Here is a 16,553-nt window from a genome sequence, read left to right as displayed (position 1 = left end):
CTCCGGTGTGTGGGATTTCCCAGGCAAGAATACTAGAGTGGGTTGCCATTTCCTTCTCCAGGGGATCTTCCTGACCCAGGGATCGAACCTACATCTCCTGCACTGGTGGGCAAAGTCTTTACTACTGAGCCACCAGGGAAGCCCTGAAAATTGGATATAAGTGATAAAATGTATAGCCTATGATGTGTTTCCCCCTTAATATACCTCTGAGCCTGTTCATGAGATTGGATTATTTTCCTCTAATGTGGAGACCAATGGTGACCTGTCTGTATTGTATCTGTGATGTTTGCTTGCAGTCCCCTCTATGTACCTGACCCCAGGAATATTGCTAAAGAGGGGCAGACCGAGATTGTAAGGGTTGTGCAGGGTATGTCAGTGTGGAGGTATGGTCAGAACACTCCAGATGGCTGTTGTCTTGCTCTTTGTACATCACCTGCTTGACCAGTGCTTGTTTTATCTAAACTTATCTGACTGACCTTCCCATTTACTTGTCCAGGGCCCCAGCTGGTGATTGTTCTTATCAAACAGGCATACCTTTCTGCTGGTTTCCCTGGTAACTAATGAGTTCACCTAATGTCAATTCCCCTATAACTGGTACCCTCCCCTCTATCCTCATCCCTAGGAGGGAAGACTGTGTCATGTTCTACCCACTGTTCATGGCACAGAGTCGGGTGTCGCTCCAGGCCCTTACTTCAGATGTGTAAGCTTCCCCCATCCATTAAACCATCAACAGTCTCTGTTGTTGATCCTGGGCTCTTTCTTCAGTCTTGAAGCTGGGCAAGCACAAGCCTTGTAGGCCTGTGGGGTGCAGCCCAACACTCCCTCAAAGGATTTGATAAGACTATGTAGGCACTAGATAGGATTTAATAGGCACCTTCAAGTGCCCAGCACAGAAAGAATTCCCATACACAAACGGAGAAACCAAAGAGGCATATGGCTCACTTCTCCACTGAGACAGCTGATCCAGGTTCCTGGCCCACGGGAGCTCCATTTGTCGGCAGCCTGGGCAGTTGGCAGGGCTGGACCACTCCCCAGGATCAGTTTTTAGGAAGCAGGTTCTGCTTGACTGGGCTTCACCGCAACTCCCTTCAGGATTTGACTTTGATCCAAGAGTTTGTGTACCTGAAGGGGCAGCTCCAGAGGGCACTGGGGCACTGGGTGCAGAAAGCAGAGCAGCCTGCTTTTCTGTCTGGGCTTTCCTTTTATCAGCAGAGATATCAGTGACACTTTCAGAAATGTACAAAACAGTCTCACCTTGTGTTGCAGTTGCCATTTAGCCAAAACGCCTTTCTCCTAGAACTCGTTCAGCAACATCTCCTGCAGAAGTAGTGCAGCCAGAGTTGGGAAACACAGATGCTCCTTCAGCCAGATCAACTGGGATGGGGCCCTGTCTTTGTGCTCCCCTGAGTCCCCCTAGGATCTGAGGGGTAGAGGAGTCTCCTGTTGGCCCTTCCCGGAGCTTTCCCTGCTCCTGATTCTTGTGAAAGTTCTTTCAGAGGCTGGTAGCTGTCAGACTCACTGCCAGGGAGGAGCACTACCCACATGCCAGCTGCCTCTGGCGGGCCTCTGAGGCCTGAAACGGAGCCATGTGGCAGAACTGCTCCGCCAGGGCTGTGCCCAGGCCGCTCCCTTTAGTCAGTGGGGCCCTGACCTCCAGGGAGGGCTCCACACCTGGGAAATCCTCTGGAGTCTGCAAGGGGTGCTGCTTGGGTGCTGCGAGAAGAAATAACACCGTAGTTCCTGGTGGTTTAGTGCTTACCCTGTGCTGGGTTCTGTGTTGAGCACTTTGTATTTATTCTCTTAATCACTAAAGCAACTTGAGTTGTAAGACTTACATGAGCTTATCAAGTTCAGTTCACTCAGATCATGGAGAAATGACTCTGGCAGGGGGGATAATAATAAAATACAATCCCAGCCTTTAAGGAGTCACTGTCTAATCTTAATCCTCCAATTTTGGAAATTGTGTCTTTATCTTCCAGAGTTTGAATCCTTGCTCTGCCACTCACTAGCTGTGTCACCTCTGAGAAGTGGCTTACGCTCTCTGTGTCTTGGTTTCTTCCTCAGTAACTAGAGATGATCATAATAGATAGAACTTGCCTCTTAGGGTTGGTGTAAAGATTAAATGAGACAATCATGGGAAGCACTGGGGACGGTGACTAGTTCACAGCACTTAATAATTGTTAACCATGTGTGGAAAGGCTTGGAGGCAAGGAGAGTCTGAAATTTTAGGCCAAATAGTGGATGCCTTTGTGTATGTGAATATTTCTCAAAACAAAGGGGGCATAATTAAGGACCAAGAGAAGATGCAGAAGTATTTCTGAATAAGTCAAGTTTAGATGAATGGCTGATCTACTTTGCCTACCAAAGAGCTGGGGCTTCCCTGGTGGCTCAGACAGTGAAGAGTCTGCCCACAATGCAGTCTGCCCATGGGTTCGATCTCTGGGTGTGGAAGATCCTTGGAGAAGGGAATGGCTACCCACTCCAGTGTTCTTGCCTGGAGAATTCCATGGACAGAGGAGCCTGGCCAAACATGATTGAGTGACTAATACTTTCACCAAAGAGCTGAGTTACTTGTGGAAGCTTTGTAAATAGCACCCCCAATTCTCCTGGGGCTATCTCAGTAAGATGCAGCAGTCTAACCAGTCAGGACTTGGGGGGACTTCATAAAACTCATGTTCTATTGAACCTGGTGGAAAACTTAGAGCTCCTCTAGTCTAAATTCCCTAGTTCATCAAAGAGGGACTCTGAGTTTAGTGGTTGAGCCTTGTCTCCCTGATAACAGCTCAGAGAAGTGGAGAGTTCTCTGATTTGAAAATCCAGTCAGAAAAGTTAGACTAATACCTGCTTTCTCCTTGCACGGTTGTTAGGATCAATGAGATGGTATGGTTTTGAAGTATGTAAAATCTGTTACCATTGTAATGTTGTTACTTCCATGGCCACTTGGTATTACAAGTTGGTCCCATTTCTCTGGAACCAATAGTGTGTGTGTATAAATGGAGAACCAAATGTGTGTGTATAAATGGAGAAAGAGGAGGCAGGGAGTGGGGAGGGGGAGGGCTCATGCATTTGTAGAGTCAGCAAGATTGAAATTTGTGGGGCAGATGTATGGCCAGGCCACTCAAGATGGCTATTCTCTCTCTCTTTTTTTTTTTTTTTTTGGCTATTCTCTTGCTCTCTGCACATCCCTTGCCTGACCAGTGCCTATTTCACACTGTATCCTAATCATCTGACTGAACTTCCTAGGTGCTTGCCCCGGACCCCAGGTGTTGATTGTTCTTTTGAAAGGGGCAGTGAGAGACACGCTCCTTTCCCTGGTAACAAATGAGATCACCTGACATCAGTTCCCCTATAACTAATAACCTTCCCTTTGCCTTGGAAGCAAAGACTGCTGCCGTGTCCTCCCCACTAGACCACCTGACATCAGTTCCCCTATAACTAATAACCTTCCCTTTGCCCTGGAAGCAAAGACTGCTGCCATGTCCTCCCCACTGTCTGCATGCATGCAGTGGGGTATTGCTCCAGGACCTGGCTTCAGACATGTAAGCTCCCCCATCCGTTAAACCACTGATGATGTCTCTGTTGCTGAGTCCAGGCTCTTTCTTGGTCTTGAAGCTGGTCAAACACAGGCCTTATAGGCCTGTGGGGTGTAGCCCAACTGCAGGCTGGAAATTCAGGTAAGGGTTGACATTGCAGTCTTGAAACTGAAACCTCAAGGGCAGGCCAGCGGGGTGGTGATTTGGTGGGGTTTCTGATACAGTCTTGAGGCAAAATTCGTTCTTCTCCAGGAAGAGAGGGAAAACTTCAGTTTTTTCTCTTAAGGCTTTCAGCTATAGGCCCACCCACCTTACAGAGAGTGATTGGCTTTACTTGAAAACAATTGAAATTATTTGAAAACAATTTTATAGATTGTTGATCACATCTATAAAATACCTTCACAGCAGCATCTAGACAGAGTTGGATCAAACAACTGGCACCACAGACTAGTCAGGTTGACATAAAATTAGCCAGCACCCTGGTCCTTTCAGCCTGGATGGACCAATCCAGACTTAGGATTCTTGGTGTCTCTCTCACCTTTCCAGTAAGAGTTCAGCAAAGGAAAGTTTCCGTGCCAGAGGGTGTGGTGGCTTGGTAAAGAGTGCTTGTTCAGTTCTTTGGAAACCTTATTGGGAGGTTGGCACAAGAGTTAATTACTGCAGTGTTGACCTTCACAGATCTGAGAGAGAAGTAATTGTAGTTAATAAAAAAAAAAACAGGAAATGTCTCAAAGAATGCCTTTGAGTCCAGAGTGGTCCAGAGTGTATTCTGCATTTGAATCAATTGTTATATTCTAAGTTGAAAGTTTTTCATTCTTTACCGTAGAAAGAAACAGATATTTTCATAACATTAGAGGTGGAAACAGGGGGGAGGTAGGAATGTGAAGAAGGGAAAAGAGTTTCTGGTAACTTAATCTACTGTTTAGTGCCTACAGCTGAGTGAGAACTTTTTTTTTTTTTAATAGACATTGTATTGAATAATTGAGTAAGTGTATGACTGGTTGTTGATAAGACTGGAATTTATGTACTTTCTTTTTTGGCTGACATGTTTTTGTGTGAAAATAGGCTTTCAATAAAATGTAATGTGGACACATCTTGATTAAAAAATCAGGGCCTCCTTCTTGGAAGGGGTTTGGCTGGGTTTCTCCAGAAAGCTAGGAGCTAATGCCGACTTCTTAATCTTTCCTTATTAGCCAGAGAGGTAGGAGGGTAGGGCCAGACTAGTCCTGAGTTAGAGGATTTCTTCCTAGCTCCCCAACCCTGGGCAAGTTATCCAACATTCTGGGCTTGCTTTGCTCATTTGCAGATTGGGGATATTAACAGTGTCTACTTTTTAGGCTTGATAGAAGGGTTAAAGTTAAAAGAAATGATGTATGTGAAGGATTTAATACAGACCTGACTGGGAAGGAGGGTCTCACTATTAGCATCAATATTATGCACAGGTACCAGGTGTGGCAGGAAATTCCACATGGAGAGCCCGACCAGTGGCATCTGCTAGGACTCAGCCCCTCTGCTCTATTCTAAACACAGCTGAATCATGTGTTCAGGAGTATGCCTTGGAAGATTTGTTGAGCAAATCTTGTTTTTTCTTGTTGGGTAATGAATTCCTGAAGTTTTGAAGTCAGTTTCTAATATCCTCCTTCCTAAGTGACTTGAATCAGCCAAATGATGCTTTTCCTGGCATTCAGGGCTTCATGGTGTGACCATAACCTTCCTACACATCCTGGTTGCCTTGACTCCCTAACATATCCTGTGGTTCCAGCCCACTGGGCTGTGCAGTGTCCCCAGACATTATTTGTTCTCCATCCATGGCTGACCCACCATGCTGTTGCCCTCATCTGAAGTGATATTTTCTTCTCAGCTCCACATTTTCAGTTCCTTCCAACCCCTGCTCAGCCTCTGCTCCCCAGCGTGAAGTTACCTTCACTTCCTCGGAATCTGTATCTTCATCTATACCCCTCTTTCTGAAAGAAGCTTTCTTGCTGTATCAGACACCTGTAGCCATATCTATCTCCTCAAGGTCAGGACCCCAAGGTCTTGGGGATCTTTGTATCTCTCACAGCGACCTGCTCAGTGCTTGGCAACTGATGCTTCAGAAATATTTGTTGGATGGAGGAATCAGGAAGTTGATTAATGCCATGGAAGAACTCACTTAGTAGACCATTTCCGTGGGCTGAGCTATGAGGTCCCTGACCTGGCCAGTTATCATTCCCGTTATTCCCCCTCTTATGGGAGGAAACTCCAAGATAAAAATAAAACATGGAACTTTTTATACTGGGTGAAAGCATGCAGGAAGATTTGTTTGGTTCCTCTATTCAATAGCCCATAAACTACATTGATGGAATGTTTTAAGACCAGGAACTATCTTATACTCTTTTGTTTCTTTAGTTATCAGCAACTTCCTTGTGAGGCCTTAGGCTCAGTTGTGTCCCACTCTTTGGGACCCCATGGACTGTAGCCTACCAGGCTCCTCTGTCCATGGAATTTTCTAAGCAAGAATAGAAAATGGAAATAGAAATGAAGTTTGTTGCCATTTCCTCCTTCAGGGGATCTTCCTGGCCCAGGGATGGAACCCTCATCTCCTGTGTCTCCTGCATTGGCAGGCAGATTCTTTACCACTGGGCCACCTGGGAACCCTCCATTAGCATATAGTAGGTGCTTAATGAATGTTTGAGAATGAATGAACAGGTGACCTTTATCACACACTTCAGCAGCTGACTCTGGAACAATCCCCACTGGAGGTGGAGGGTCATTAGTACCAGGCTTGGTATCAAGACAGCCTTGCAGCATGCCTTCCAACACTGATCCCCAGGTTGGTAACCAGGCTTGGGACTCAATTCAAGTGAGTAAATGCTGGCTCTTTCCGAAGCTTCCCTGGAGCCCTGTCTTAGCTCCTTGTCTGGGATCTTAGGGACTTAGAGGAGACTGGAATTTTGCTTCAAGACCATCCTTCAGTGTTCCCAGTCCTAAGGCTTGTGGTCAGTTTCTATGGGTTAGGTGCTGCCTTCTTGCTTTTCCTATTGGCTGGGACCTCATGTTGCCCATCTCTCTCTTGAAGGCCTCCCATGACTTCAGGGTCCAGATTCACTCCTTCCTGACTCAGGTCTCCACTCCATTCTCCCACCTCCCCCAGCTGAAGCCCAGGATATGGCAGCCAGCATGGTGGTGAGCTGCAGTGAGATTAATGGTAACCCTTTCATGCTTGTCAAAGGCAGAAATTCCTAACCTTTGTCCAGGTCCCTAATTCATCTGAGAATCTGATCAGAACAATAAACTCTGTCTCTGGAAGAACCCTCAGATGTAATATTTTGTGTCTTGGGGCAGACAGTCTTTTGGATACCCTGAAACCTGACCTTGGACTTTTCCTATGGCCACTACCCAGGATCCAAAGCCCACTACACATATGGTGCCTGTGCATCTTCTTTAGTCAATATTTCTGACAGCTTCTAGTGCAGCATTGGTGGTGGCAAACATACACTCTGGTTTTGAAGCTAGGAGATGTAGGTGCAGATTCTGTTTCTGTTTCCTTGTTAACTGTGACTTGAACAACTTAACCAGTTTTTCTTGATTCTTTGTCTATAAAGTGAGGAAGAGAATGTTACCTTGCAGGCTTGTAGTGAGGATTTAGAGACACCGCAGTAGAATGCACAGCCTGGCACCTCTGGATCACTCTTTAGAGAGAGCAGCTGCAGTTGTGGAGAGAAGCCATTTCGTCCATTTCCAATTTCAACATCCTTTGCAGGGCTCCTCTTTGTCTCTCACATTTTCTGGTACTGTAACCAGACAGAAAGCTTGAGAGGTTTCTGTGAGATGAGGGAAGTGTGGGAGGGGAAATCAGGACCGCTTCTAGGTGACATCAGAATCCAGTGAGGGGCTCTGCACATAAAGGCCATAGTCATAGTCAGGATAGATCCAGGCATGAGCCGATGAGTAAAGTGCTGCTAAACTTTGAAAAGGGAAGCCAGTAGGGCGATGGGAGCCTACTCCAGTGGAAAAGTTAATGCTTAGCAGAGTGAGGGTGCTGACTCATAGCCTTGCTATGCTGAGGTCCTGGAAGAATGAGGGGGCTAGTCCCACAGCTGGCCGTGTGCTGGGAGCCTTAGCGATGTGACATTCAGGCGAACAAAAGCCACTACCTCCTCCATTCCACTACAGTAGAGGGGAAGCTGAGGAGTGGTTTGAAGCACAGCCACTGACATGGGACTGCCTGGGTCCATAATCTAGCCTTGACCCACTTAATAGGAATGTAACTTGGAATTCCTTACTTGACTTCTCAGTTTCCTTAGCTGTGAAAGGGCAATGGAAATAATTGTACATAGGGTTTTCAGGAAATTGGGTCATGTGGGATGATAGAAAAAATATACATCGCCCTGACCCGCTACTCATTGTTCCTGGCACAGAACTCCTAAAACCCTTGTAATTTCCTAAGTGATAAGAACACTGGGAGCATTTCTGGTTCTAATCTTTGACCCCATCCCTAACATAGGGCTCCTAAAACTCTTGTAAATTCCTAAGGGATAAGAGAGGGCACGAGGAACATCTTTTGTTCTAATGAAGCCACTCTGGGTGGACTCCTGGATGGGGCCTGGTCACCAGAAAGACCAAGCCATGATTAGAAGTTTGGAATGTTCAGCCCCACCCCACTTCTCTAAAGTGGGGAGAAGGGGTAGAAATGGAGTTAATAATTGGTCAAGCCTATGTGATGAAGCCTCCATTAAGCATCCCAGAAGTATGGGGTTCAGAGACCTTGCAGGTGGGTGAACACATCCATGTGCCAGTAGGGTAGTGCACCCCCAACTCCATGGTAACAGAAGCCCCCGTGCTTGGGACCCTCTTAGACCTCACACTGCATATCTCTTCAGCTGACTATTCCTCTATATTGTTGATCAAATCCTATAGTAAGCTGGTAAGTAACTGTTCCCCTGAGTTCTGTGAGCTGCTCAAGCAAATTAATTGAACCCAACGATGGCATCATAGGAACCTCAGATTTGTCTCCAATTGGTTAGAGACACAGATGACAATCTGGACTGAAGTGGGGATGGGGCAGTCTTGTGGGACTGAGCCCTTGACCTGTGGGATCTGATGCTAAAGTGTCAGGAGTGAATCAAATTGTAGAACACCCAGCTGCTGTCGCAGAAAATTGCTTGGTGGGGGAACATGGCCCATCCAGTGCAGCAACATTCTGCTGTCGGAATGTTGTGAGTGTTCTGTGTGATAGTAAAGGAGACACACGGGCAGAAAAACTGTTTTTTTCCCCCTGAAAACAGATGAGCTAAGGCTTACAAAACCTTTTGTACTGAAACATTAGCTTTTATTTTGTTACGTATTTGGGGACTGAGGGATTCAATAGAAGCCTCTGCTATTTGGACTTTGCTCCAAGGAAACTTTAAGCATGAGCTGGATTAACATTTACTCATCTGGGTAGGTATACTATCCAGTCTCAGACACACAGAAAAAAGACCTTGTATCTTCAGGAAAAAAAATGATCCAGGAGTAAGGAAAATCCCCAGTTCTCTGCTGGTCCTAGAAAGCATTAATCTACTAATTATTACCTTGTACTAGGTCTGTGAGAGGGGGTCTGTTGTTCTGTCGTTGAGTTGTGTCCAACTCTTTGCAACCCCATGGACTGCAGCATGAGGATCCTCTGTCCTTCACTATCTACCAGAGGTTGCTCAGATTCATGTCAGTGAGCAAGTCTAGCTTAATCTTTAAGCTGTGTTGGGGTCTTATCACTTGCAAAGGCAGCATGGGCTTCAGAGCTGAAATTCCAGGTTTATATTAGGCATATGAGGTCAGACACGTTTCTCAACTCCTTGGAGTCTCAGTATACCCATTTATCAATGGGATACCTATAGTTCAAAGGTTACCTTTGTTGACTTTCCACAGCAAACTGGGGAGACACAAGCTCTGGGTGACTTTGGTCTGCAGGATTTGGTAAGAGAGAAGCAGAGGCTTAGGGCATTTCTGTGATTTTGAGTCTCCCATCTCTTGGCCCTTTAGGGATGGAAAATTTTTTTTTTAGGCCAAAAATTCTGTTCAGTTTGGCAAACTGATTCAGGCAGTCCCCATCCTAGTCAGATTAAGGTAAAATGTAGGCATTTTACCTTCCCTCAGGGAAAGTTCTTTGACTGAATGAATGAATGAATGATACTGGCTCTGTTGCTGTTTCAAACTCATGTCCTTAGGGGTGATGATGTCATCCAACCATCACATCCTCTGTCACCCCCCCTTCTCCTTCCCTCAGTCTTTCCCAGCATCAGGGTCTTTTCCAGTGAGTTGGCTCTTTGCATCAGGTGGCCAAAGTGTTGGATCTTCAGATACTTCTAATTGATTGCTATCTCTTATTTTTTATTTGCAGATGAGAAAAAGAAAACAAAGAAAGTCGATAATGAACTCAACCCTGTCTGGAATGAGGTAACTTCATTATTTTACAATTTTCTTTCACTGGATAAGCTACCTCCGATTGCTCATCTTTGGTCAGAGGTTAACCCTTCCATTTGGAAGGAGAATCTCTGCCATTTCACCCTCACCACCTCCACCTACCTTTGTGGCCCAAAGACAGCAGAGCAGTTCAAGGAGACATAACAGTGACATCTCCTGCGCAGTGGTGGTGTGGCAAGTGGAGCCTGGATAGGGTGAGGAGGGTGGGGTTCTAGCTTGGTGCAGCCATGAGCTTGCTGTGTGACCTTTTCCAGTTATGCTGCAAATTAGAGCAAGGATTAGATCCTCTCTAGAGCCCCAGAAGGGAAGCTCTGTAATTAAAACCATATCTGATTAGATCCTCTCTAGAGCCCCAGAAGGGAAGCTCTGTAATTAAAACCATATCTGCATGTGATTACTTGAGTGTAATCCATGATACTTTGAGTGTTTAGAAGAGTAATGTCATTTTTTTTATGTTGATAAAAGTAATACATAGTTAATTGTAGAAATTTTGAAAACTTCAGCTTTAAAAAAATTACTTTTGGTCCTACTATCGAGAAGTGACTGTTGTTATATAATAACAATAAATGTTTACTGAGTGAATATATTTATTATGATGTTTTAAAGTCAGCAAATAAGTATATAGTGAATACAGTTTCCTATCTTTTTCTTACTGTTATATCCTGAGCATATACCTTTTTCATTCCTTTTGAAAATCTTTTAATTACTTGTGTAATATTGTATTGAAGTAATGTAATTTATATACATCCTCCCCCTGTTGACTTTATTTAAATGGTTCAGTGTTTAATATATTTACAGATATGTGAAGTTTCTAATTCTTTCCACAGCATAGGATTTTCCTATGCTGACTAATTTTTGAAAAGTCTATCATCCACCCCATTGTTTTTCCAAAAGCTAGGTCAAACCTTTCTGGAAAAGTGCAGTGATAAATATCTTTGTTATTTTGCTAAGTTACCAGGTTGTGAAGACTTCCCCTTCATCAACTGCAAACCTCATCCCCTGTTCCCCTCCTAACTAGTTTCAGTATCCCTATAAGATAAAGATTACTTGTTCTCGTTGGATGAGGCCAAGACTAAAAGTTTTCTGGTGCCTTCCTGAAAAGCCCTGCTGGTTTCATATAGGTTGAGAGGAAATTCCACTTCTGTAGTTTCACTAGAACCCAGAACCCAGCCAGCTGGACTACCAGCTCCCGGAGAGCAGAGGCCTGTCTGGTTGATCCCTGTGGACACTATGGGATCCTAATACCTCACACACAGCTCCAAGACTAAAACAACAAGTACATATATGTATGCATTTAGTTGCATATCCCATGGACTATAGCCCACCAGGCTTCTCTGTCCTTGGAATTCTCCAGGCAAGAATACTGGATTGGGTTGCCATTCCCTTCTCCAGGGAATCTTCCTGATCCAGGGGTCAAAGTTGGGTCTCCTGCATTGCAGGCAGATTCTTTACCATCTGAGCTACCACGGGTCCAATAATTTAATTTTTTTTTTTTTTTAGTGGTAGCATACCACTTAAGTTTGTGCTCAATCCATGTGGCCAATGGCAGAGAGGAGTGTGGTCACATGAGTGGGGTTGTTCTCCACAGAGCATCATCCATCTCACACTATTTTGCTTCTGACACATTTTTTCTTATAATGCATATATGTTTATCAAGTAAATTTCCCAATTGCAATTTTATAACTGAAACCAAACCTAAATGAAATGCCAATCCCAAACCCATTGGTGTTGGTGGGCATCTTCTAATATGACCTGTGAGATGCCTCCTCCATCCATATCAAACCATAATCAGGAACTGCATTATCGAATTCATTTATTACATAATTAAAGGCATCAGTGGTGCTAAGTTGATTTCTTTCTTTCTTTCTTTTTTTTAATATTTACCCTTAGAAAACAATTTACTGCTTTAAGATGAGAGACTTGCCTGACTACAGCACTGACTGTGGTGGGGCTTAAAAATAAGGGGCTGATGCAATTCAGAAAAAGTTTTCTTAGATTTATTCATCTCTTTGTTCAATAGTAATATGATTAAGAAATGAAAGAAATTTAAAATTAACCCTTGAAGAGAGCATTTTTCATACACAGATTTCATTCTATTCATGTGACGGTTGTGGTAGGCATTAAGTCTAGATCTCTGCCTATGAGATGGACTTGGTCTTGTTCAAAGCCAAGGAGCCTAGAAAATGGGGAGCTAGGAGTAGCTACCAGGCCCTCTGAAGCTAAGTCTGGTTTGCTTTCCCACAAGTCTCAGCAGCTTCCAGGTTCAGAATTTGATCACTTCTATCTCACTGTAGGGAGAAGTCACTGTAGAATTGAGTACTTGAAAAGATTGTCATTGGTGAGGATGAAGCAGTGTTTATTAATAGTATTGGTGCATCTTATTATATTCCCAGATCCTTTTAACAGACTTTTTGTCTTCATAACCTTTCTGTGGACAGATTTTGGAGTTTGACTTGAGGGGTATACCACTGGATCTTTCATCGTCCCTTGAGATTGTTGTGAAAGATTTTGAGACAATTGGACAAAATAAGTAAGTTGATTTTTATTGTTTTTGTCATTTTACATACTGTTGTACTATTGTTTGTTTTGTTGAAGGAACACATCTTTAATAACATAATGTTTCCAATATCATTGTGCTTTAATTCTTTGCGTCGACCCCCTTCCCACTTATGAGCCAACATCAGATGTAGCTAATCAATCACTGTGACTGCTGTATTCCTAAGAGGTTGGGAACATGAAGCCACCACTAGTCTATCCAATTTGTATCCAACAGGTACTTACAGAGAAACCTGTTCACACTCCTGCAGTTTCTTTGTTAACTACATGAAGGCACTGATGGTTTATCCAAACTGTAGTTTTATTGGATGCAAAATCATTTCTTCTCCTGATTATGTGTGCCCCATGTACATCTCATTCACGTTCTCTTTCCAGCATTGCTTCCATTTTCATGTCTCACAAATTGAAACCAGATTCCTTGTCTTACTGCCTCTACCAGTTTCAAATGGGGAAGTCATGGTAGTGCACAGGAGTGGTAGAGAGGGTCATCTCCTGGGTAAAGCTGAGGTTTCCATGGGACAGAATGACCCCAGTAAATTCCCCCCAGTCCTTGATCTAGACTTTGGCCTTAGACTTGGAATGCAGTCTTAGGTTATCAATTCAAACTAACTAAGCTCAGTGAGAATTGTTCAATTCTAAAACCATAATACTTCTTATTTTCCAATGGAAATTAATTGCCTGGTTGAGGAGGGCATTCCTGCTCTCTGATTAATAAGTTAAAATTTAAAAAATTTTATATTAGGGTATAATTGATTTACAGTGTTAGGGTATTAGAGTATAGTTGATTTACAATGTTAGTTTCAAGTGTACAACAAACTGATTAAGTTATACATATACATATATCTATTTTTCAGACTCTTTTCCCATATAGGTTATTATAGAGTATTAACTAGTGTTCCCTGTGCTATACAGTAGATCCTTGCTGATCATCTATTTTAAATATAGGAGTGTATATATTTTAATCCCAAACTCCTAATTTATCCCTCCCCTTCTCCCACCTTTACTCTTTTGGTAGCCATAAATTTTCTAAATCTGAGTCTATTTCTGTTTTGTGAAGAAGTTCATTTGTATCATTTTTAAGATTCCACATCTAAGTGATATCATACAATAATCTCTCTGATTTACTTAACTTGGTATGATAATCTGTAGGTCCATGCATGCTGCTGCAAATAGCATTATTTCATTCTTTTTAATGGTTAATATTCCACTGTATATTTGTACCACATCTGCTTTATTCATTTGTCCCTGTGAGTAGATGTTTGGGTTGATTCCATGTCCAAGCTATTGTAAATAGTGTCACAATGAACATTGTGGTGCATGTGTCTTTTCAAAGTGGGATTTTCTCCAGATATATGCCCTGGAGTAGGACTGCTGGATCATATGATAGCTCTATTTTTGGTTTTTTAAGAAACCTCCATACTGTTCTCTGTAGTGACTGTACCAGTTTACATTCCCACCAATAATGGAGGAGGCTTCCCTTTTCTCCACACTCCCTCCAACATTTGTTATCTGTAAACTTTTTGATGATGGCCATTCTGACTGGTGTGAAGCGATACCTCATTGTAGTTTTGATTTGCATTTGTCTAATAATTAGTGACACTGAGCATCTTTGCATGTGCCTTCTGGCCATCTGTTTGTCTTCTTTGGAGAAACGTCTATTTTCCTTCATGTTTTATCACATGGGAAACCAAATTACTCTGTATTTTTGATTATAAGATATCATTGACTGTAAGTTGTACTATTAATGACAGGATTGGGGGAGAGGGTAAGAAGCCTGATATTAAATACCCACATCAGTTGAAGAAGCATCCCGGTGTTTAGTAATGTGAATTTATTTTCAGATGTATGTCTTAGCCTCATGTACATTTGGTATGATCAGAAGGCTGCAATGAGAGCAATAAATTAGAATAAATTAGTTGAGATAGGGTGACTATATGCTCTGATTTACTTTGGATAGCCCTTGTTTATTATCCCAGCACAATGATTTATGATGTCCCTTTTGCTGTTAACAGTGACTTGGTTTGGACAGTAAATTACATGGTCATCCTAGTCATTAGGGTCTTCTGTTTACTGGCATCAGACTGATAGCCTGGACAGTGCTTTGATAGATAGTACCTATGTCACTTTTCATAAGATCCTTTCTCCCGTGTAGCATTGCTGATCAATGCCTCTTGTGACCGATGCATTTTTTTCCCCCTTAAGCTACATAAATATATTCTGGTAGATTTTGGTCCTACCCTCTTAGATCAAAAAACCATTCTAGCTTTTTAAGGTTATGCTGTACATCTCAGCTTTGAAGCAAGTATGTGATTTTCTAGCTTCACCCCAACTCCCAAAGGACAGTTTTATTTCACTGATTTCAAAGTTCTAGGAAAGTAAGTAGTTGAGCCTCACCATAGCCTTCTATCTATCACTACTAACAGTCCTTTCTCTTCTTTCTTCTCCTCTTTCTGCAAGTAGTACCGCTGTTTGTATTCTAGACCAGCCCTCTCCAATAGAAATATGTGCAGGCTGCATGTGTAATTAAAAACTTTCTGGACTTCCCTGGTGTTTCAGTGGTTAAGAATCCACCTCCCATTGCTGGGAACATAGGTTTGTTTCCTAGTCGGGGAACTAAGAGTCCACATGCTGCAGGGCAACTAAACCTGTGTGCCGCAACTAAGACCCTACACAGCTAAAGAAATAAATATTAAAAAAAAATTTTTTTCCTAGTAGTCATGTTATAAAACAAAAAGAAACAGATGAGAATTTTAATGCTATATTTTATTTAACTGACTATATCCAATATTATAATTTCTATATGTAATCTACATTTTAAAAATCATTGAGACATTTCACATACATATTTCTTTATTAAATCTTTGAAATCCAGTGTGTATTTCACACCAATAGCACAGCTCTGTCCAGACTAGCAACATTTTAAGTGCTTCCTCACCACATGTGGCTGGTGGCCACCAGAGTGGTGAAGAGTGACCACTGGTCTCAGAACCTCAGTCAGGTCTCTCTGGATCTTCTACCTTTTACCTCCTATCCAATCTGTTGCTAGATCTTACTTTGCTTTATTTCTGCTGTGCTATTTTTTTAATATTTTTTTATAAAATATATATTTTTATATATTTTTATATTTTATATAAATATATTTTATATTTATTTACATGTGCTGCTTACTTTCGGTCACAGCTACCAGCCTGGTTCAGGCCTCTTTACTTTATGCCTCCTCTATTTTAACATGGCAGTAAAGCCTGGCAGGCTGGCCTGAGAGCTCTCATCTGTTTCAAAAAAAGTTGTTGCTTTCCTGAATGTTACATACTTGGGAGAGAGAGAGAGAGACAGAAGAAAAAAAGACAAATATATGCTGCTGCTACTGCTAAGTCGCTTCAGTCATGTCTGACTCTGTGCATAGACGCAGCTCACAGGCTCCCGTGTCCCTGGGATTCTCCAGGCAAGAACACTGGAGTGGGTTGCCATTTCCTTCTCCAAAGCATGAAAGTGAAAAGTGAAAGTGAAGTCGCTCAGTCTTGTCCAACTCTTAGTGACCCCACGGACTGCAGCCTACCAGGCTCCTCCATCCATGGGATTTTCCAGGCAAGAGAACTGGAGTGGGGTGCCACTGCCTTCTTCAGACAAATATATGAAGAAATATATAATCTGTGGAGAAAACTGTTGTAGGCCAAGAATAAAACTAGAGTAAAAGGATAGTTATTGAGAGTGGGGGAAAGTTTTATATGAGGTGGTAATAAGGTGACACTTGAGCAGACACCTAAACAAAATGAAAGAATGAGCCATGCACCTTTCTGGGGGGAAGAATATTCTTGGCAGAGAGAAGAACAAGTGCAAAGGCCCTGAGGTAGGAGTGTCCTTGGGGTATTGGAGCAAGATCAGGAGGTCAGAGGGATGGGACAGGGGAAGGAGGTGAGATCAGCAAAGCCACAACATACCTGACTTTGTTGAGCCATGGTGCAAGCTTTGGATTTCATTCCTGGCAGGATGGAAATCCACTAAGAGTACTGAGTATGAGCTAAC

At 42.9% G+C, this 16,553-nt stretch overlaps 1 protein-coding gene across 1 annotated transcript in view; it reads left to right on the top strand.

Moving 5' to 3' along the window:
• Positions 1-16,553, top strand: part of MYOF (myoferlin) — a 173,944-nt gene that overhangs the window by 19,813 nt on the left and 137,578 nt on the right. Inside the window, exons 2-3 of the mRNA XM_065922927.1 lie at positions 9,892-9,947; positions 12,413-12,504. Of these exons, the coding sequence (XP_065778999.1) occupies positions 9,892-9,947; positions 12,413-12,504 (148 nt within the window). The remainder of the gene's footprint in view (positions 1-9,891; positions 9,948-12,412; positions 12,505-16,553) is intronic.

This window comes from Muntiacus reevesi, chromosome 2 (genome assembly GCF_963930625.1).
Source record: "Muntiacus reevesi chromosome 2, mMunRee1.1, whole genome shotgun sequence".
NCBI lineage: Eukaryota > Metazoa > Chordata > Mammalia > Artiodactyla > Cervidae > Muntiacus > Muntiacus reevesi.
This window is presented reverse-complemented; position numbering and strand designations above follow the sequence as displayed.